Source organism: Eumetopias jubatus, unplaced genomic scaffold, assembly GCF_037043125.1.
Source record: "Eumetopias jubatus isolate StellerSeaLion01/CBP00866 unplaced genomic scaffold, mEumJub1_p1.0 scaffold_8, whole genome shotgun sequence".
Lineage (NCBI taxonomy): Eukaryota > Metazoa > Chordata > Mammalia > Carnivora > Otariidae > Eumetopias > Eumetopias jubatus.
The window spans coordinates 39,216,471-39,240,389 of record NW_028274814.1 but is presented as its reverse complement, the minus strand read 5'-3'; the positions used below and the strand labels follow the sequence as shown (position 1 = coordinate 39,240,389).

Here is a 23,919-nt window from a genome sequence, read left to right as displayed (position 1 = left end):
AGAAAGAAGAACAAAAAGATTTTGTAGCCAATTAAGGCGGTCAGCTAGCCACAGAAGAATCATAGTAAATTTAAAAATAATTTACAAGGAACACAGTAAATGATCAATAAATGTTAGCTTTTTAAAAAATGGTATCTTCCAAACAACAAAATATTAGTTACCCCAAGAGCAAATACCTTAAGTCCCAAATAATATTCAGTACCTATCCATTCAGTCTTTATGATGTAGATACACCATTCCTTTCAAAATGAGTTCCTAGAATGTGTTACAACCAACTAACCTATACTTAGAGTAAATGTCTGACACGGAAACAGTAGAATGGGAAGAGAAAAGCAGGCTGTATAATGGACTGGTTTGGAGTCTTTCACTCTGCACATTCCATCCTCATATTGAAGAGTCAAATGGTCTAAGAAAGTGTGTTCAGATATCATAGATAAATGGGTTGCAGAAATGGAATACTGTGGAATTTTCAGTTACAATCTACATCGAACAATACAGGAGCAACTCATCTGTCTTCCAAAAGACCTTTACCCATCTAATCTCACTTAAGTGGAAAGGAGGTTAAAATAAACACCTCAGAGGATCACTGTCCTCTGTCACCATACATCATCAAACACTGGCCTGTGAAGTCAGTTTGAGAACCTAGTACATTAGCAAATAAATCCTTGCAAGAAGAAACAAAGCTATCAGTACATCAACCAAAAAGTCTCTTCATCCCTTTTTACAATTTAAATTCTTTTCCTTAACAATTTGGTAAATATAGGATTGGGGGAATATTGCCATTTGGCATCATATTTGATACAAACAGAAGTTGTCTTGACAAGTTCATTTTTTAACTTCTTTTTGCCAAAAAAGGTGTATAACCATTGTTCTATATAGCTATAGAGCTAATGTGGCCTGACCACATTTCTCATAGTTTTTGGTAGGACTTCTTGCCAATGGACCGAGGTTGTATGTGGACAGAAGACATAACTTATGGATCCTGTAAGGCATCCTCATTCTACTCTGCAAGTGTCCCTCTTCCCTCTTGAGATTAGGCAGGGGCAGTTCTACCTTGTGGGAAATGCAGTTTCTTTTCTAAGTGGCCTGTCCAAGTCAGATAGAGAGGAAAAGGAAGAGATAAAGGCATTTCCCACATGATGGACATGGTTAAATGTGTCCCAGAGAGGCCAAAGTGATTTTTTTTTTAGTGGGTAGATTTGGAAACTGTGCTATTTGGGCTGTTTCCTATGCTTTCACATAGTAAACTCAGTGGGTTTTGTTTTGTTTTATTTTGTTTTTTTAAAGCAGTTCCCTTTGGCATGGAAAGAAAGGATAGACATCGGGGTTATTACATGGAATAAATCTTTGTCCTGGAAAAAAATGTCAAATTCCATCATATTTTAACTTTTCAACTTGGACTTTGAAAAATTCTAGAGTGCAAAAGATTCTTATGTTTTTTAATCAGCACTTCAACATGAAATGCATTTAAATCAGCTTGAAATTTATCTTTGATTAAGAACAAGGACCTAAAACAAATTTTTCCATCTCAAGTTATATAGTGGTGAGGTAGTATCTTTCTAAATTCCATTTACTTAGAAGAAATTTGACTTCTCCACTACTACCATTTATCACATTGTCCCCTTTCCTCTATGGTCATACCTTTTTATGCCAGTTTGCCCATTCAAACATTCATTACCTAAGATACCAGCTTTTTCAGCCTTGCAGCCCAGGTGTGATAACAACTATAGACACACACACACACACAGAATGGGAATAAGTGGAAATCCCAAAAGTCTGGGATTTTAACACCCCCCAAAGTTGTTATCAATGTGTATGTGAAAGAAGACAAGGCCAATCTAAAAAAAAAAAAAAAATGTAAAGTGAAATAGGGCTGCATTGCTTGAAGGCCTCAGGGATATGGTGTGTGGTAATAGAACCATGACTAGGCAGTTTAGTTACTAAAGTGCAAAGTGTACATTCATTTAAAGGAATACTGCTTTTAAATTGCTTTTAAGATTATGCTTTAGAATTCTTTATAAAATTTTCTGCAGTGAGTATGCATTTGTGATCAGAAATAAAATACAATTCTTTTTGAGAGATTGATGATGTTTGTGAAAAGTTATCCAACTTCCTCGCTCTCCAAATCCTCTGCTTTATTGAAACAGTCCCTTCCTGGGTGCCTGGGTGGCTCAGTCAGTTAAGCATCTGCCTTTGGCTCAGGTCATGGTCCCAAAGTCCTGGGATTGAGTCCCTCATCGGGTTGCCTGCTCTGCGGGAAGCCTGCTTCTCCCTCTGCCTCTCCCTCTCTGTCTTGCTCATGAATAAATAAATAAAATCTTAAAAAAAAAAAAGAAAGAAAGAAAGAAACAGTTCCTTCCTTCTGTGATTGGCACTGTCGATATGTCTGTCATAGGTAGGAAAGGCCAGCACAGAACTGGTACCATGAGCCTGCTGCTAGGGGTCTCTTAGAGAGTCCAAGAAACTTCCACACCAGCACCTAAGTGTTGAACCTTTATCCTTAAAGAATTGTGTATGTGAGTTTAAAAAATAAAATAATGCTAAGTTGATTTACTTTCTCTGGTTTGTATTTGAATTTCTATAATGTGTAATACTCGATAGGCCTAAACTCTGAACTCTGTTCTTTTTAATAAGCTAAAGATTATTTTAGCAACTAAGCTCTCAATTATTTCATGGAAATAACATCAGAAACAGAAGAAATGTGATGTATTTATAAAGCAACCACTAAAAACCATGTTTTCCAGGAATACGTGATGTTTGAATAGTACTCATAACATTAAATGGATAAGCAATATGTATCAAGGGAAATATGAAGTGTGATACTATTAAAAGCTGATTTATAAAAGTTTATAAAAAGACTTAGAAGAAAATCAGTGTTGCAAATGGTAGTCTTGTTGGAACACTTATGCCTATTTTATTATTTCTTTTACACTTTTTCCCCATATTTTTCAGAGTAAAATATGTGTTGATTTCATAATAAAAAATATAAAACTGTGTTCATTTAAAAACTCTGAAAGAGAAATGAAGGAAAGCAGCAGGAGCAGGCCTCTAAGGAGGCCAGGGAGAAATCGGTGTCACTTTTGAAAGTAATACCAGTCCTTGTTTCTGAAAATGAAGATTATTGAGCTCCTTATTCATGAGGTGGGTCAGAGGTGTCCTGTGCGTGGAAAATGCCAGCCCAGTGACATGCAACAGGTGCAGACCTCTGCCTTGTAAGCCCTGGGAACATTTTGAGAATTGCCAGCATTTTGGTGGGGCTTTGCAGCTCTCACAGCTGCTGTGGATCAAGCAGATGCTGCTCTAACATTCCAGCATATTCTGAGATGTGAGATCGGACCCAGCTCTTCCTCAGCACACCAGGCTTTGACCAACTACCAAGTACCTGACCAGAGAATTGTCATGAGGGCTGTCAGATGAAATTCTGGGGCAGAAGCCATCTGTCATTTAACATGCTTCCAAAGGGAGTCAAGGGATAGTTATTCACCCAGGGTAAAGGAAATAGCAAAAAAAAAAAAAAAAAATTCTTTTTTTTTTTAATGCAGGACTCTTTCTCAAGAAAAACATCAAACCAGTGTTACAACTGAGAGAATTTCAGAGTCCTTGGCTGTGAGTCAGGTGTTTGGTGTTATGTAAGGATTTATCAATCACTGTTTAAAAAGAATATCGGATAGCTCTGTGAAATGAATGAGGGGAGCTTAAGCCAGGATGAGGGAGATTTAGTAATGAGTTCACTCATCACATCTCATGGCCAAGAAAAACATACACCTTCTCCAGAGACCGAATTTTTCTTCCATTCCAGGAGGTGAAGGAACACATGAAGTATATGTTGTCCAGGCTTTCAGTGAGCAAATTTCACTAGCAGTTTTTTATAACCACTCATAAATAAATGGGAAGAGAAATTGTGAGGTAACTGGAGTCTTTCTGTATCAGGAATGTCATCTCTGTAAAAACAAGTTAGTCCTGTGTTTAATCCCCCGCCTAAATACGGAACTCTCAGTTTCATGTTGATAGACTAAGCCAACATTCCCTACCTGTCTCCCAGAAATGGATGGGTGTGACAAGTGTAAATGTGCAAGTGTGTGGAACTGTATCTTTTTATAATCCTGAAGATTTCAGTGGTGCTTAGAGGAGCTTTAGTCTTTGGTCAGTTTTCTTTGACTTGGGAGGCATGAAGATATTTGAACTTCTTGTTTCAGAATGACCTTGACTTTCCTCAATGTTTTCACTTCAGATCATCCAGCCCCTCTTAGAACTTGACCAAAATAGAAGCAAATTAAAGTTGTATATTGGACACCTGACAGCCCTCTGCCATGACCGAGACCCCCTGATCCTTCGTGGACTCACTCCACCAGCTTCCTATAACTTGGACGATGACCAGGCAGCTTGGGAGAATGAGCTGCAGAAGATGACCCAGGAACAGGTAAGTCTCTCACTTGAACTTTGACAAGACCCTGATAAAATTCAGCTACTCCTTAGGTTAGGGCAATAGGAGCTCCCTTGGGATGTTCAGTGTTCAGATTCAAGATTCTTAGCAACTGGCAGTTCCTCAATAGATAATAGGAATTACCATTTGCAAGAAGTACCACTTTATTCTTCCCTCAGTGTAACTTGCTCAAGTATCAGAAAGGGCTGCTTAGAAAGGAGAGGGTTGGGGTGCCTGGGTGGCTCAGTCACTTAAGCGTCCAATTCTTGGTTTCTGCTCAGGTCATGATCTCAGGGTCTTGAGATCGAACCCCTAGTTGGGCTCCAAGCTCAGTGCAGAGTCTGCTTGAGACTCTCTCTCTCTCCCTCTCGCTCTGCCCCTCCCCCGCTCATGGTCTCTCTCTCTCTCTCTCTCTCTCTCTCTCTCTCTCTAAAATAAATAAATCTTCGAGAAAAAAAGGAGAGGCTTATCTGCTAACATGCCATACTTTATTTCATACAAGTGATGACCACTAATAATTATAGCCACTGAAGGAAAATCTGAGTTAAGGATACTTGGATAATGGATTTTTTTTCTTTTAAGATTTTTTATTTATTCATCTGAGAGAGAGAGAGAGAGCCAGAGCACAAGCAGGGAGGAGGGTCAGAGGGAGGGGGAGAAACAGACTCCCCACTGAGCAGGGAGCCGGTTGCGGGGCTCAATCCTAGGACTCTGGGATCATGACCTGTGCCGAAGGCAGATGCTTAACCCACTGAGCCACCCAGGTGCCCCTGGATAAAGGATTCTTGACAAGTCAGTAGCAAGTATCTACAGTTGTCTTTAGGCAATAGTGGGTTACAACTATTTTTTAAGTGAAAGAACTATTAGATGAATTAGTTTAGGTGCTCCCCATGATAACATTTTCGGCCTATAAAAATCCAATGATTCTCTTTTGTTCATATTGTGATTTTTTTTTTTTTTTTAGTTCAATAAAGAAAGGCTAGTCTGGAGACAAAAACTGGGGGTAAAAGAAAGAGATAGGGGCTCCTGGGTGGCTCAGTCAGTTGAGTGTCCAACTCTTGATTTTGGCTGAGGTCATGATCTCAGGGTCCTGGGATCGAGCCCTGAGTTGGGCTCCCTGCTCAGTAGGGAATCTGCTTCTCTCTCTCCCGTTTTCCCTCTTCCCCCCACTCATGCTTGCGAGCGTGCTCTCTCTCTCAAATAAATAAAATCTTTAAAAAAAAAAAAAGGAAAGAAAGAAAGATAAAAATGGATAAGGCTAGCTATAAAGAGCAGACATGGAGAGTGAAGGGAAGAAAGACTGAATAAACACAGAAAAAGAGAAATAGAACAGTTTCTAAAACCTTAACTCCTAAGCCCCTTTAGTTCCTCGTTTACAGAGGGGTTGATGATATCCCTACTAGGCCACGATTGTACCAACTGAGAGACTTAATTGCATTCGTGCTGTAAATTTACTAAAATTCTCTGGAATTTTGGAGCCATATGCTATTTTCCAGCTAAATCCTTGCTATTTAACACTGTTTGTTTACTCATAATGTGTGAAGGAAGATTGTGTTAAATACAGACACTTCCATGGTATGACAGCAATGTCAACCCACAGATCAAGAAATGCAGGCTGGAGTCTTAGAGCTGTGCTTACTTCTCCATGGTATGGATATTGCCTTAGTAGACACATTCAACAGCCTAATTACTTATCTACTTTACTTATTTGATGAGTAAAGATAAAGCCTACCTCTCAAATTTAGCATGTTGCCATAGAAATTTTAAATTCTCTCTTCTTGAAAGAGGGAGGAAGAATGTAAAGGACAGAATGAAATTGGATTCCTAATAGCTAAAGGACATTAGTAACCATGTAGTGAAAATGCAACTGAAAGCCCACTGGAAGCGGAATGCATGCCTAGTTAATTTCAAAAACTTTTACTTCAAAATTTTACAGAAGAACAGTGCTTCTTAGGGCGCCTGGGTGCTCAGTCGGTTAAGCGTCTGCTTTCAGCTCAGATCATAATCCCCCAGGGTCCTGGGATCAAGTCCCCTATCAGGGCTCCCAGCTCAGCGGGGAACTTGCTTCTCCCTCTGCCTGCCGCTCCCCCTGCTTGTGCGCTCTCTCTCTCTGTCAAATAAATAAATAAAATCTTTAAAAAAGAAAAAAAAAGAACAGTGCTTCTTAAAGCACTGACATAGTGATATATCAAAATTGAACTGGCATTAAATTATTTCTTTGTATAACAGATTGTCTTTGAAATGAAAAAAATATTTCTGCTTAGTTCTGTTTTCAAATATGCTTGAATGGACTTAACTCAGATTTTCTAAGGGAAAAAAAATATCTCCAGAGTGAGACCAAAATAGGAAATTTCAAACTAAGAATTTTTCAGAAAGTTTTAAATAAATGAAACCAAGAATTCATTAATCGGCTTGCCATTATATATTATGTTACAATCAAGCTACGGGTAATCATCAAAAGAGTTTTGCTCACATACATGAATTGTGTTAATATGTTTCTTCTTGACTGAGAATGTTCTTCAGTCACTGAAGTTATTGCTTGAGGTGTGTGAAGTTGCATCTTTAGCAGGATTCCCTGGGAACCCTGAGAAACAGGGGACTTAGGTCATCTGTAAAGGAATACAGCAACTAACACCACCTTCTGTTGCTAAAGGTTGGTGGAGAAACCAACCAATTTTCTGCCAGCTCACCACAAGTAAGAATTTAACGGGACAGTGCAGGCTATTGAGAAACTTGACCCCTAGTACTATAAAATGATTGGTCCATGATCAAGGTTTACTTTAGTTTTTGAAGCCCAAGAAACATTAAGACCTGAATCATTGACAAATATGCACATCGGTTTATTTTGTGTGTGTATGGTGTGTTGTGTTTACATTTTTGTTTTGGGGGATGTAGAGCCCTCTGCAACTGACATTTGTGTTATCCAACTGTGTGTGTCCTGTGCCTTTCACTGCCACCATGCCACCCCCCCCCCAATAACACCCTCATGAGGACAGGAGCCTTGTCTATCCCAAGAATAATGCCTAGCATATAGTATCTGCTTAATAAATATTTGTTGAATAAATAAGAGACAGAAGAAGACAGACTGGATAAATTCCATACTCCTTATCACATCCTACAAGACTTTCTTTCATTGGCCTGTTTATTAAGTGCGCATCTCTTCTCATCCTAGCCTTGAAGCATACCCAACCACTTAGTTTTAAACTACTTGAAGTTTTTATACTTCTGACCTTTTGCTCATATTGATCCTTCTGCCTAATATGCCCTTCCCTACCTTGTCTCCTGGGCAATACCTAAATAGGAATCTGAGTTTTTAAGCTCAGCTCAGACATCATTTCTTCTATGTATCCATTCCTGAAACCCTAGGCAGATTGTGTCACTTCCTCTTTAAGGTTTCTGTAGTACCTACAACACGTATACTTACTTGTTTTCTTATCTGTCTTCCCATTCTAGCCTTTCTGTCTGTTAAAGACATGAACTATATAATTTTCATCTTAAAATTAGCACCACATCAACAAGTACCACTTGCTCAGTAACTTAAATGAGTAAGTGAATTCTCGTGAGTTCTGCATAGCTTATTAGTTTGTATTTCATATTTGAGATTCTTATTTCTCCAACTAGGAAAGTTTCTTCACTGCCAGAACCATGTCTTATATTTCTAAAGTGCCTAGCATAGTATTATGTGCATAGGGAATGTTTAGTATATATTTAGCTGATTATTTCTCTATTGGGCAACCCAAGACAGTTTCCTCAGTGCCATTCAGTAGCTTTGGATAAGCTTACTATTGATGTCAGGAACCATTCAGACTCATCCTGAGTCGTAACACTATTATCTGCAAGTGCCCAGCCTATAGACACAGAACCTTATATCTGAAGATTTACCAGAATTGTTTTATTTCCATTGCCATTTTTGGAAGCTGGCTACCGTACCAACTAAACTTACAGATTTGCTTATTTTTCTTACTTACTGGTTTTTGTTTTATGTATCCTGAAGCTCTGTTATTGAGTGCATACACATTAATGATTATTATGTCTTCTTGATGAATTGATTTTTTTATTATTATGTGACAGCAACATAACCATTCCAGCTTTCTTTAGGTTAGTGTGTGCATGGTATATCTTTTTCCATATATTTGCTTTTAAGCTATCTGGGTCTTTATATATAAAAAGAGTTTCTTGAAGATAGCATATATTCCACCAGCACCAGGCTCAGGTCTAGGAGACAAGGTTATCTCTTCCTCCTTGGTTCCAGAGGGCAGGGCTACCTCCTAAGTTTCAACAGACCAGGCTATCACCCAGGGCCAGAGGGGTGGAGTTGCCTGGGGGACAGAGCATCCAGCCAAAGAGGATTATTCTTGAGCCTTAAAATCTAATAGTTTACCCTGCAAAGTTTTGAACTTGGGTTGGGACCCATGACCCCTTCTGAAATAGGAATGTCTAACCTATATGCCTGTTCTACCATTGTATTTTAGAAGCAGATAATTTATCTGGTTTCAGCAGGTTCACATCTAGAGAGGAATTTTTGCCTCAGAATGAATCATGCCTTGAGTCTTATCCACATTTGATTTAGATGAGATTCGGGATTTAGAATTGAGGCTGAAATGAGTTAAGACTTTTGGGCTGTTGGGAGGAGGGTTAATGTGTTTTGCATGTGAGAAGCACATGAATTTGGGGGGGGTATGGAGATGAGGTATTATGAGCTGAATTATGTCCCCCCAAATTTGTATATTGAAGCCCTAACTCCCAGAATGTGACTACATTTGGAGAGAGAAAGTTCGATGAGGCAATTAAGTTAAAATGAGGCTGATGGGGTGGGCCCTAATCCAATCTAACTGGTATCCATATAAGAAGAGATCAGAACTTACAGAGAGATGCTAGGAGTATGTAATCACAAAGAAAAAACAAAAATGTAAAGACACAGAAAGAAGGCAGTCATCTGAAAGCCAAGGAGTGAGACCTCCGAAGAAACCAACGCTGCTGGGCGCCTGGGTGGCTTTAGTTGGTTAAGCGACCGCCTTCAGCTCAGGTCATGATCCCAGGGTCCTGGGATGGAGCTCTGCATCGGGCTCCCCCTGCTCTCCGGTGAGCCTGCTTCTCCCTCTGCCTCTGCCTGCCACTCCGCCTGTTTGTGCTCTTTCTCTCTCTGTCAAATAAATAAATAAAATCTTTAAAATAAAAAAAAAAGAAACCAACCCTGTCAACACCTTGATCTTGAACTTCTTACTTCCAGAACTGTGAGAAAATAACATTTTTGTTGTTGAGCCACCCAATCTGTGGTACTTTGTCTAGCAGCCTTGCAAACTAATATGCCTTCTTTTTGAAAGATACTCTTCTCTGGATATAGAATTCTAGGTTGACTGTTTTGTTTTTTAATACTTTAAAGAGGCTGTTAAATTTTCATCTGGCTTCCATAGTTTCAAATGAAAAATCTTTTATATTCATGTATATATTTTTTCTTGGTCATGTTCCTTTTTTACCTGACTGCTTTCAAGATTTTCTTTTTATCTTTTGTTTTCAGCCATTTGAAAATAATGTGCCTACTTGTGTTTTTCTTTATATTTCCTGTTTGGACTAAAATCCTCTTTTGGATCTCTGAGTCTCTTGGATCTGTGTTTTGTTGTCTTTTATTAATTTTAGAAAACTCTTGGTCATTATCTCTTCAAATATGTTTTTGAGGGACCCCTGGGTGGCTTACTCTAATAAAAGCATCCCTTTTTTGAAAGGTAGAAGATTATGTAGACCCAAAGAACTATTAAGGTTTTTTTTTTCAACCTATCAGACTTAATAGGTTGGTAGCTTAATGATAATTATAGGATAGCTAGAAGGCAGAATGTGATGAATTCTTTCTACGCTCTGCCTTGAAACTGTTCATAGCAGTGACTTTTAATTTCTGAGTTTTGTAAGTCTGCCCCCAAATTTTATACTCTCTGAAGCTGGCTTTGGGTGTGATAATATTAGTTTTGATTGGATCAAACTTGATAGATGGGTACACGGATAACAGGCAGGCATATATACATTAGTACTACTGGTGTCAGTCTCATGGGAGATAATAAATGGTAGATGATAGTTCCTCACTATTTTCAGTTATTATTTTACTAAGACTCTGCCCGATGAGCCCCCATCAACCTTGGAATTTTCACTTGTGCTAAAATCTTGAACATGAAAATTTCTGACCCTCTATCTCTAGGCATACTGGGCTTTCTTAATTTCAGGCTTCCTATCATTCTATATCCATGTTGTTATCTTAGAGAGTAGTCTTAAGTATATATATTTTAGGAATCATAAAATTTTTTTGCAGAAGATTGAGAAAACCTATGGTTGCCATTTTTTTATATTATATATATATTTAGTTGCTGTTTTGGTCCATATGTTCTTCTCTGTGTGTGAGTGTATCACATTATTTTTAATCAAATATTTTAAGCATTCAGAAAAACTATAGAGATTAATATAACATCAGCTTTATACTCAGAATTAACAAATATTAGTTTGTTATATCTGCTTCAGGGTTTTTTTTAATGCTAAATATAATAAAGTCTTCATACCCCTTCTCAATTGCATTTTTCCTTTTTCATCTATAGTGGCAATTGCTATCCAAAACTGGTGTGCATTTTTGCATTCCATGTTTTTACCTTTTTAATAAAAAGCACTTATCTGTTTCCATAAACAATATGCAATATTGTTTAATGTGATATAAATTTGAAATAAATGGTATCAAACCACTTAGGCTATCTTTCTGTTCATTATTGTTTACTGAACCCAGGCCCTGTAGTCACTTAGTATTGGAAAAAGCGACATTGTTGAAATTTTTTCAAATAAGTATAAATCTTACACCATTTTACATACAGTTCTGGAGCCATAAAGAAGCTTTCTTTGAAAAAATAGATTGAGGTAGTGTCAAAGTAGAATGCTATTATGGTACAAAGTGGCTAGCACTAAGAAAAAGTTTTATTAAGTTCAGTTTTAGATTTGAACATCTTCTGTGTCTATTTTAGTCCCGTATTTGACCACTGTCTGTTATCTTCCAGAATCACAACTCATAATGACAATTCCAGGTCTGTGTTTCCCCACTACACTTCTACCCACTTCTGCATAAGGTGCCATTTCTTTGTCAAGCCCTCTTGCCAGCTCTTGGGCAGGAAATCTTGTTAGTGTCTCCCTGAATCCAGCATTGACACTAGCTAACATACGACTAATATCTACTCAAGGAGTTGGTTCTTGGGGCAAGTAATATAGAACCGTGAAAATTGTGGGGAATTGTCAACTAAAACTTGTCAGTCTATGGAGACAATTAGCGGCTTTAAGTTTTCAGACTTACTTATTTTCATTGAGCTCAAGAATTTGGGTCTTGATGTATTTGGGAGGGATAACAATGAGTTTAACCTAAGTGTTATGTATGTCTTTAAAAGGTTATATCAAACATATGCTACATACCATCTCCTTGGTTTCAGAAAGATACAAGGTAGGACACTCCAGATATTTGCAGGTGCAGATACTAGAAAGACCATACCCCTATGTGTAACCTTTCTCATAGCTGCAAGTGATTGTGTTCAACTTTACAATGAGGTGAAGAAACATTTATAAGTCTCCAGTGGCTCTCCTATTCATACACTTCTGTGTTGTATAACATGATTTCCCTGCAACAATGAACAACTTTTCAACTTGTCACCAGCACAATGGCTCGTAGAAAGTGAATGTGGTAACCAGATTGGAGCATAATATTGTTCATGGGTCAAAGTACCCTGATTTGAAGAAATTGTATGCATTGTGATTTACACACACTGGCCAGAGTCAATATAGTCACCAAAGACTAAATAGATTCGTTTGGGAATACCTATAGTTAATTGTATACACTTTCAAGTGGATATATGCAGATTATATTTTGAAGACTTAGTATTTGGGTCCTATTCCTTTGGTTTTCTATCTCTACGCTTTACCAGACATACATTGTTCAAATAGTGAATTTAAGGCTACTTCATCTCTAGCTGTGATCTTGTCAAGGTCTGGCAACCAAGTAAATTTGGAACAGGTCACATTTGAGATAGTTTATGGCCAAAGAAAGCTTATTTTTAAATATCTTGTATACACGAAAGAACCATTATTTTATCTTTGAGATAATTTTTTGTAGCTCACATTATATTATTTTTACTTCTTATCATAAAATTAAGAAGTTATATTCACAATATTATATTCATTCAGCTTTGAGGTTAAAGGGAAGCATGTTCCAAAAGGATGGAATGAATAATCAGAAACTCAGTTCTAAATCTTAAAATACTCTAAATTTAGTGAGTAGTTACTGAACAGTGCTTCTCTGAAGGAACAGAGAATATTAGAATCTCCTGAAGAACTGTCCTCTATTCTGCATTCCCATCTTCATGATTCTCATAATCAAAAGGGAATGAGATTAGAGAAAAATAAGGTGAATCCAGAAGTGAGCTCTCAGGCACTGTCAAGAGAGAAACTTGATTGGTTTTGCAGTTTGTAGTGTGGTTTTGCAGTTTGTAGTGTCTTACAAGATTAAAACAAATCAGGAGTCCCCATGGGTCCTGACCTAGGATCAGATTATAAGCCACATCTTCAGCATCCTTCCAGTATATACAAAAATGAGTTTTATAGGCTTTTTAAAAACACCTCAACAATATAATAACATCAGAGTTCATTTAAATAGAAATGATTTTAAGGAGATCTTAAATATTGCTGCCCAAGTACTCAGATATTCAGGACTCCTTGGAGACATGTCTGAGTCTAACGCCGTGTGTGGTATAGTACAACATAAATCTAGAACATCTTACTATACCAGAAAGTAAGTAAGTGTTCCAAGAGTGGTAGAATATGTCAAAAGGACACGGGGCTTTCAATGGCAAAATTTTGAAGAATTTGAACAGCAAAATCAATATTGATAATAGATTATAACCCATTGAATAGAATAGAAGTCTGTGAATCTGTACTGGTATAAAGAAATGAATGAATAAACAAATGGGAGAGAAAGGAAAGCCATATCATATAGGAGAATGTGAGCTGACAAAGGTGGAAGGAATGATGGAATTAGAGAATCACTATTTGGCAACCATCATAGTAATAACTGCTTTGGGCAAGAATCATCAAGAATGTGAAAACCAGTAGGTAAAAGTTTGTATTTGCATAGTCTGAAAGTATCTCTTTCACAAAGTATTTCACTTAATTAGCACAAAACTCTTTTAGTTAATTTACATTGGAAAAACCTAATAAATAGCATTTAAACCAAATGACTAAAGTTAACATCACTGTTAGTGGGACAAATCAACATTATATGTCTTCTGATAATATGCACTGAGAAGAACACAGGTATATTTCTGCCAAATAATATGTAATCTAAATTTAACAATTAGGAAACATACGAAGTTACATATAGATATACTGAATGATAAGGCAAAGATAGTAAATGTTAGCAATTAAGTAATCTGGGCTAAGGGTTGAACAGTTCTTTGTATTCTTGCAATTTTTCTGTAAGTTTGAAATTATTTTGAAATAAAAAAAAATTGGGGGACACCTGGGTGGCTCGGTTGGGCGTCTGCCTTCGGCCCAGGTCATGGTCCCAGGGTCCTGGGATCAAGTCCCACATCAGGCTCCTTGCTCGCCAGGGAGCCTGCTTTTCCCTCTGATTGCTGCTGCCCCTGCTTGTGCTCTCGCTCTCCAACAAATAAACAAAAATGTTGAAAAAAGTAATAAAAAAACAACAAAAAAAATTTTTTTAATTTAGGTCAGTAAATATGGGGTTCAGATTTTCATCATCTTGTGAAAATGGAGATGCCTAAGAGTATTGAAAATATTAAGAAGTGTATTAGCTAGCCTAGACAACTCTAAAATACTACCTTTAGGCAGCAACAAGATGATACAATCAGTTACAGAATGAACTTTTTGTATATTGACTGATTCAATGTTACCCCATCACCAGTGGGGTAGACATTTTAAGAAGGTGTTTTTTTAGTTCAACAGAAAGAAAAACTTACTAGATCTGTCAGCAAAAAAAATGGATAGCCATATATGAAATCAGTTTTTCATTGGAGGAGAAGCTGCTCAGTTGGGTTGTAGGAGGAATTCAGCATTGGGAGATGATTTGAGTCAGATTATATCTAAGGTTGGTTTCCCCCCCCCCAACCCTGGTTGTCTATTATTCTAATGTAAACAGCCTCCCAAAATTTTAGGACTGTATTTGAATGTGACATTGTAGGTCAAACAAAAAAAAATAAGTAGAAGGCTTAAAAAGAGGAAGATAGAAATATTTTAAAATAAACAATTGTTTCAGAAGAGAAGCTGACATAGAAAAATTAAAGTTACAGAATTCAATTACAGGGTGAAGGCTTTTGTCTAAATGGTGAGGAGGCCCATGTTTCTCCTTTTTTCTATTTCTTCTGAGGGCAAAATGAAAGAGTATATTAAATTACAAAAAGAAATATTTCAGTTAAATGGGGAAGGATCTGTGAACATGGAATAAATTCCAAAGGGATGTGGTAAAATTTCCTTTCAGAGAGATTTAAAAACTAACGTTGAGTCCCAGACATTTAGTGCCCCCGCCCTAACCCCATCATACTTGTCAATATTGTGCCCATTTGATACAGATCATCTCATGCTATCAGTAAATATATATATGGCCTATATGTTGAATGATTGAGTATTTTTGAAAGTGCAACTTTCATTTCTAAAACTTTAATTAAAAGCCCTGGTATTTTAGTTAAAGCCAGTGTTTTTGGTTCTAAGATTGTGCCTTTGTAAACAAGGATTAGCAATAGGTAGTTGTTTTTAGGCCTTAATAAATGTGTTTTAATTTCAGATGTTAGCCCAATGGCACATATGTAGCTAAAAGTACCCCCACTTTAGCAAGCACAGAAACATAAAACACTACACATAAGAGAAAAAAAATGAAAAAAAATTGGACTTTATCAGAACTTTAAACTTGTGTTCATCAAAATGCTGGGAGAAAATATTCACCGTGCGTGTGTGTGTGTGGTGTGTGTATGTGTTGAGCAGAGGACTTCCACTGAGAAGATAATTTAAAAGTCCATAACAAAAAGACAAAACAATACAATTTTTAAGCAGACAGAAGACTTGAAAAGACACTTCACAAGAAGGAGATACACAAATTAGACACATGAGAAAATGCTCACACAAATGAAAGCCACAATGAGATTGTACCACAATCCCACAAAAATGGTTGAAATTAACAAAACTGGCAATACCGGTTATTTAGTGAGGACGTGGAGTAACTGGAACTCTGACACATTGCTGGTGAGAATTTAAACTAGTACAAGACTTTGGGAAACCATTAGGCGGTTTCTTACTAAATTATATATATTCCTGCCCTGTAACTCAAGAGAAATGCCCACAGAAAGATGTGTACAGGAGTGTTCATAACAACTTTATTTGTAAAAGGGCAAAACTGGAAACAGTCCACATGTTCATTAACAAAGTAGATACTTTTAATTATTATGTATCATGTAATGGAATACTACTAAGCAGTAAACAACAGTGAACTAGTACAAGCAACTTTACCAATGAACCGCAAAAACAGTATCAAGCAAAAGAAGCCAGATACAAAATAAAATGTAATTCGTGTATGATTTCATTTATATGAAATTTATATATTTCATTTCATATATTTCATTTATATGACAGTTTATGAACAGGATAAACTAGTCTATGGTAGTAAAAATTAGAACACTGGTTACCAAAGGAATTGACTGAAAAAGAGTACAAGAGACTTTCTGGGATGTTGGAAATGTTCGGTAATTTGGTTGAGGAGACGGTTTATGTGTATGGATTTATCAAAATTCATCAAATTGTACACTTAATCCGTGTGTTTCACAATATGTCTGTGATAGTTAAAATGAAAACAGAGGGGTGCCTGGCTGGCTCAGTCGGAAGAGCATGTAACTCTTGGCTCCTCGGGGTCGTGAATTTGAGCCCCACATTGGGTGTGGAGCCTACTTTTAAAAAATAAATAAACTTAAAAAAAAACTTTAATAAAAAGTGAAAACAGGAAAATCATACCCCACTACCAGTCTCTTTTTAATTTTTTGAAGCAGTTTGACTGATAGGCAGCATCTGCTAAAAAGCTAAAAATGGAATTTCTCCTTAGAGTACAAATTCTTTTTTTCCACTGTGAATGCCAGCCTCCCATCAGGGGCCTGACCACACTGGAATGAACTTGTATCAGCCAGCCTGCTCTGTGGGTCATGGAGCTTTGGATTCCAGCTCCCTTTCCCAGCACTCTGTCCCATTTTTTAATTTCCAGGGAAGTATTGTTCCAAAACTTGGCTCAGACCTTGTCCTCTTCTTGGATTCCTTCTTCCATTTGTTTTCTTGATTATGATCAATCACTCTTTGGCTTATATCCCTCTCTTTTCAAGGTGGTGAATCAGGGGGGTTTAATGCTGGGGCAGTATTGGGCACAGAACCTAGAAGTCATCTCCCTCATTTGGGGAAGGCATCAATCATCCGTCACAACAGGACGTTTCATTCTTCTCTCTTGAATGCATTTGCACAGATTGTTGTGCCATACAAGTGAGCCAAGTGGACTTATGAGCTCTTGGGGGGCAGGGGATAGGCAGCAGGAAGAGAAAATAAGAAAGAGAGAAAGAAAAAGAATGGTTCTCTGTGGGGCAACAAACTTTGTTCTGGTTCCCAGCCTGACTGTTTCTGATCTGGTTTTCTTCTTTTTGTGATGTTTGAACTTGTTTCCTCAGCTCCAGTGTTGAACTCTTGTCCAAAAAACTAAGAGCAGCAGAGTGTGAGAGGCTGAGAGAGGCAAGACCAGCAATCCAGCAAAAATAACTGCAGAGCTGTGAAGATAAATGTGTGTCTGTATCGGAACTGGGCTTGAGAATGGGGGTGTGTGTGTGTCTTAACAAATTTATGAGAAAAACCCTGTGGAGTAGCCTCACTGCTTCTCTCCCTCTGCTCTCACACAGTCTGGCACTTTCTCCTCCCTCTGACAGCTGCCATTAACCTTTTTCTGCAAAGAGCAGAGTATCTTGCCAGTTGGATGTTGAAAATCTGGCAGAGAAAAGCTTGTTCAAAAAAAGGGGGAGGAAGATAGGGAAGAGCTAGGCAGGTACCACAGGAGAGGACAGGGGCTGACAGGGCGCTAAGCTGGACCATAGGACACAACACTGTTGCCTTAGTTCTGGACAAAACCCCCCAAAGCTGAGTTGGGGAAAGGAAGAGGAAATGAGGATTTGGATATAGAGGCGATAAGGACCTCTTACATAGTTGAAATTACACAGTTACTAAGCTTTATCTGCAGCTCACGCTCGGTGTGAGAGAGTAGCCTTATGGTGTGCACAGGAAAGGGTGCACTTCAGTGGGGACAGAACTACAGGCTTTGTGCAGAGTGTAGAATAATCTTGCTTGTGGAGAGACAGAGAATATTAAGAGACCTAGCTAGACCAAAACTTTTTTTGAAAGAAAAGATCCCTCCAACCATTTCCTTTCTTACCTTGTCTCAGAGAAGGGGACTTCTGTTTCTGTTTTGTCTGCAGGTCTTTCCCTCCACTTCTTCACTAGGATAGCTCTTGGTCCTCATTACTGGTGCCTACCCCCAACTAGCCTGCGCTAAATAAAAGTGAACATAAAACACCTACTCTGAATTCAGGTCTCATGTGTCCTTGGCTCTGCAGTGAAAAATGCAAGAACCTTTTTTTAGCCTAGTTTTTATTAGCTTGGCCTTGCACTGGACTCTTTAGAGTTCTAAAATATGAATATGGAATATTTTATTAATTACAAAGCTCTGTATTTGTAGAGATCTTAATGTTTTCTAGCTGCCCTAATTGCATTTTTCCCTTTGTGTTTCAAGTATTCCCATGGGGGAAGAGGTTAACACTCCTGATTCCCTAGAGCTCCTGCAGGAGCAATTATTTACCATCTTGGAATTTTAATGAGTCTTGACAGTTACTACAGTCCAGTACATTAAACACGGGTCTGTCGTCTCCAATGTCATCTTACAGAGATAATGCTCCCCCAACTAAGCAAAGAAGAAAAGTAATCCTGTGGATAACAAAAACAAAAACAAAAACAAAACATGACCAGTATAGGCACTGCAAACTTAAAGCCTGCGGAACTTAGAAACTTTGGAAATGACAGTTTTTTGGTCTAGTCAAGAGCATTTGAAATAAATGGCCCTTAGCTTTCTTCCAAACTGTTTAATTCTTTACCAGTGGTTTGGTGGGACAGTCTAGAAATAGAAGTAACTTAAATTTTTTATGGGCAGTATCTCCTGTGTTATGTGCCAGGGGCTCTCAACCATGTTTCTGCGCCAACACACCAGAAGGATACAAAGCTCCTATAGTAACAGTGGCTAGGTGCAACAGTAATTCTCTAAGGGAAACCTATTTAAACTTAAGAAAAAACAAAGGTGTGGGACTGCACCCCTCTCCCAGTGGGGCATGAGCTCTTAGGTGTAAAATCAAAAGGGTACCCTGAAATATAAGCAGTCTTCAGTCTACACGCAGGCAGTGACTGTCATTCCTGACTTGGCTCCCCTGTGCCCCATAACTTAACGCCCTGCTTCCGGAGAATGGGGGGCAATGCTGCCCCAACCTCCCTTCCTGTATTATTCAGTAGTCTGAAGAGGCCCTGCTCCTTGAATGAGCTGGCCCTTTGCAGTAGCCACTACCTACTGTTCTAGCTATTGTTGCTGTCACTCCCCAAGCCCCTAAGAGAACCTCCTGCACCCCTTATAAGAACATCCTGCTGCTGGAGCCACCACCATAGAAGTGAGGTTTTCTGCCAAGGAAAGATGGGACTGGGCCACACTCACTTAACACTGGCCCAAGAGAAGATGTATTTCTGATGTCTGGAGTTAGAACCCGGAAGGCATCTACCAGTATGTAAAATGTTATGAATGGTGGTTAAGTTCTGCGGCACCATACACCAACAATATTGTATTAGTTTGCAAGGCTGCCAGAACAAAATACCACAGACTGGGTGGCTTGAACAACAGTAATTTATTTCTCACAGTTCTGGAAGCTAACAGTCCAAGATCAAGGTGTTGGCAGGGTTGCTTCCTCCTGAGGACTCTGTCCTTGGCTTGCAGATGGCCGCCTCCTCGCTGTATCCTCACATGGCCTTTCCTTCATGTGCATGCATCCCTGGTTTGTCTGTGTCCACATTTCCTCCCCTTCTTCACAAGGACACCAGTCGTTGCAACAGGATGCCCCCTAACAGCCTCATCTGAGCTTGGTTACCTCTTTAAATACACCTCAAGTCTCCACCTGCAGTCACATTCTGAGGATATGGGATTAGAGCTTCAACATGTGAGCTGGGGGAGGGAGCGTAATGCAGCCCATAACAAGCATTATGGGTCAGTAGTCTCATGGGGACTACTTGGGAACGTAACTACCACTTAGGTAATTGTTTCTGGGTTTCAGACAACTGACTTTCAAACAAACTCTGGAAACGGCGTTCCAAATAAATCATGGGGCCCTGCCTATTAAAAGGTAGGGGGGTCCTGCACAATCGGTTACTCACATCCCCTAATTACAGAGTACTCCCTCAGGGGAGTTGCAGGGCGTGCTGGTGACTTCAATCCAGAATGCTGTATGAAAAGAACTTAGTAATTGGACCTTTCTTAAAAAGCTGTGTAATCGACATAAAGGCACATAAAGCATGAAGCAGATACTTGTTTAGTGAATGAATTAAATCAGGAACTTTCTGGAGGTATTCTACATGGTATGAATGTTATCTTACTGCTTTGTCTACTAATTTTTATACAAGAGACCACCTAGGCACAAAAGAGAATCTCTCTACCTGGTATATGCCCTCCTGGTGAAAGTGAGCCTTTAATTTTAACACTTAACAGATCTTGCTGTAAATTGCAACGATGCTCAATAGCCCTAAAGATCAGGTTTTGATTGATGGATTAGGTTTTAACATTATCAGACTAAAAAAAAAAACATCTTACTGTTTTCTTTTTTTTTTTTTAAGATTTTATTTTTAGGTAATCTCAGCACCCAATGTGGGGCTCAAACTCACAACCCCAAGATCAAGAGTCACATGCTCCACTGACTGAGCCAGCCAGGCACCTCCAATCTTACCCTTTTTTTTTAAGATTTTATTTATTTATTTATTTGAGAATGTGAGCAAGAGAGAGAGAGATAGAGCATCAGCCGGGGATGGAGGGAGCTCAGGGAGTGGCAGAGGGAGAGGGAGAAGCAGGCTTCCCGCTGAGCAGGGGGCCTGGTGTGGGATTCAATCCCAGGACTCCGGGATCATGACCTAAGTGGAAGGCAGACACTTAACCGACTGAACCACCTAGGTGGCCCTAATCCTACCCTTTTCTAATGTAATCCCTAAGCCAGAGGTCAGGCGCTAACATCCTGTTGCCAGTTTAACAGAGAAGAATGATACGATAGTGGCTTAAAAGTAGTAGGATGGGATGTTTAGTAAAGCTCCTGCCTATGTGCCTGAAATCTCACTGTTCAGTTTATTCCTTTGAATCAATTATCCCTCCAAGGTATTACCTCTTTAAATGCAGATATTTCTAGGAAGGCTAGGATGTAGACATCATCACCTTTGCATGCCTGAGGTACCCAAACACCAGAATGATAAAAACAGTGAGTAACTGGGGAAAGTTCAAAAAAAGAACCAAATTGCCAGATTAAAAACTAGATTAAACTCCTTCTCAGGGTAACCCAAGCCTGGTGATAAACCATCATTATACTACAGATTCTCTGATTTTAGGCTGTTTGATACATCCAGAATATATGGGAAATCACACCAACCTTTTGCGAGTGTTTAGCCTAAATTTGAACCTAAAAGTCCGTTTACCACAGATGGATGTTAGGATGCACCTAGCAGGAAGGTAAGGAATCATCAAAAAGATAAAAGTACTGGGTTTTCTCTAACATCCTATGATGAGACGCAGTGGAAGTATTCGTGAGATTTGAAAAACTCCTCTATCTAGAAATAGCCTGCAGGCTTTCAGTTGGGGATTACTGTTCTTACCGTGTTTTATCAGAAATGAGCTATATTTATTCATAGATAAAGCTGGAGAGAATTTAGAGATCTTCAAATCTCCTCCCCCCCCCTTTTTTTTTCTTTTGCACACAAGAAGGCTGAGGCCAGAGAGGTAAAGTGACCTGCCCAAGATGATAAAGCTAAGTGGCCCAATAGGGACTGGACATTTCCTTCCATTTCAGACCTTTTCCCGCTATTGCACCTTGAAGCCCCCTTTGGAAGAAAATCCTCTTAGCTGGTCAGAGGCCCTAGTAGTAACGGTACTATCCTACAGTGATGGGAAACCATCTTCGTGATGCTGCAAGGCCATTTTTGCCTTCTAGCCCAAGCAGAGTATGTGTCCATAACGGATCACAGCAGAGAGATGCACATCTGCTCCTGCATTGTGCACAGACCAAGCACTGTGACTTTCTTTGGGGGAGAAAAGTGTGGGGTAGACCACTTAAAATATCTGTTAAGAACTTTCTGTAACATCCCTCAGAGCTGCAGCTTTGCCAACACCCCTCTTCCTCCCTGCTCACTCAGTTGAACCCTTAGCGTTCAGCTCTTATGTACCAGCTAGGGTAGTGCAGTCCACAGGCAGCAGTCCTGTCAGCACTGGAGATTACTGGAAAGAGCCCCATGCAGGACTTGCTGGGGTGTTTATTTGGCCTCCTTGGGTTCTGTGTGGTGGGATGATTCCATGACTTCTCCATCTTCTCTTGAAGAGCTCATTTTCTCACTTGGCTGCTTCTGAAGGTTGAGCTCACCTCCCTCTCCAGCTGCTTCCTCAGGAAGAGAGGTAGAGAGAAAAGATCTGGTGATCCTTCCTTTTAATAAGCTAGGTGAAACCTCCCAGAAGTACTTGCTTTGGTGTGGACTTTCCTTCTCAGGCTTGGTCATTCCTTCCATGTGGAAATGAAGCTGGGTGAAGCCACTTGAGCTCTGGACTGCTGTGGCCTTGCCTACACTTTCTGGGGGAACTATGCTCATGAGTGTGGTGAGCCTCACCATTCACTGAGCCAGGTTAGACTGGAAATGTCCCTGGAGTCTCTCATTCTCACCCTTCTTCACCTAAATAAGCACTGACGGCAAAATTTTCTGAGCATTAGGAGGCTATGGGACTATTTTTCCTCCAACCTCAACCATCCCCAAGAACTTTCGAATCACATCACGTATTTTCTTCCCTTTAGCAATCCAAAATTAGTTACATACAACTCCAGATCCCTACCTCATCCCCAACCTTCTCCATGTCACATGAGACCCGATTTACTATATCACTGCATTATGCCTGCCCCTCACAGCTGCTCATGGTCCTCCATAAGATGGCCATGTGTACCCAGGGGAATCACTCAGAACAGCCCACATGACTCCAGAGCCTTGGTCAGCAATGGCACCCCTTCCAAGACCCTTGTAAATTACTGGGCCAGCAACTCGTACCACACTCAAGGGTCATTTTGTCATCTCACCGAGGAGTCAGGAGACACCACCCAGGGAATGTATCAGGTTGGCAGTAAAAAAAAAAAAAAGAAAAACTCAAGCAATATCCATAGTTTCCTGTGGGAGGCTTTCCAGTCTGTCCCTGCCACACTCACCCCAGAATCAGATCCAGGTGCTGGAAACAGCACACAGCAGTCCTGGACATGAGTGTACATTGAACACATGCCACCGTGGTAAAGGAAATTTCCTTCTCTCTTCCTGCGTGGCCAGAGAGATGAGCTGGAACTGGATCAGGCTTTGTGCTGGTTTAGCACTAAAGTCTCAGCTGCAGCAAAGCCTTGTTCTTAACGCCCTGACAGTTTCAGCTTTAGATTTCTTATTAGTTGTTTGGGTTTTGTTTTGTTTTGTTTTTTTCACCCTCTCCCTTTTGACACTTTTCTTTTCTGAGAGCCAAACCAAATACACTGGGCTGGCTAGCTAGCCTGTCTGTGTCTGCGATTCCCAGAACTCTGCTGCTGTTCTGATGGATCCCTTTGGCAAGGAGGGAAATTTTTCTCCATTTTGATAATGACAGGCCCTTCATTGTAATGTCTCTATTTACGTAAGTTAACAGATTTCTAAGAGATAATGTGAGATACTACCAATCAACTTAGGCAACCATATTAAAATTCTGCCTAACTGGAAAATACGGTTCTTTGTTTATAACACTCTACACTTTCTCAAGTCTCAAGTACTACCTCGGCAAGTCTTTGGACTGGTAAAGCCTTGTGGAGACCATGCCATCCATCTCTCTGCCTCAGGTATGTGCTTCATGTGAGCACCCCACCCAGATGGGTAACTAGCTGGTTCTTTTCAGCTTTACTGAAATAAAATTGACAAATAAAATGGTAAGATGTTTAAAGTGTACAATGTGATGACTTGATATACATTGTGGAAGGATCCCCCCTGCCCCGCCGTTAAGTTAATTAACACATCCATCACCTCACATATTTACCTTTTTTTTTTTTAAGTTCTACTCTCTTAGCAAATTTCAATTATACAATACAGTGTTATCAACTACAGGCTTGTTTTCTGAGTGGGATGATACA

At 39.3% G+C, this 23,919-nt stretch overlaps 1 protein-coding gene across 3 annotated transcripts in view; it reads left to right on the top strand.

Annotated features, from left to right (window-relative positions):
* Nucleotides 1-23,919, top strand: part of ERC1 (ELKS/RAB6-interacting/CAST family member 1) — a 563,373-nt gene that overhangs the window by 516,246 nt on the left and 23,208 nt on the right. For all 3 annotated transcript variants that reach the window (XM_088025858.1, XM_088025859.1, XM_028121160.2), the window contains one exon: nt 4,232-4,420. In XM_088025858.1, coding sequence (XP_087881984.1) covers nt 4,232-4,420 — 189 coding nt within the window. The remainder of the gene's footprint in view (nt 1-4,231; nt 4,421-23,919) is intronic.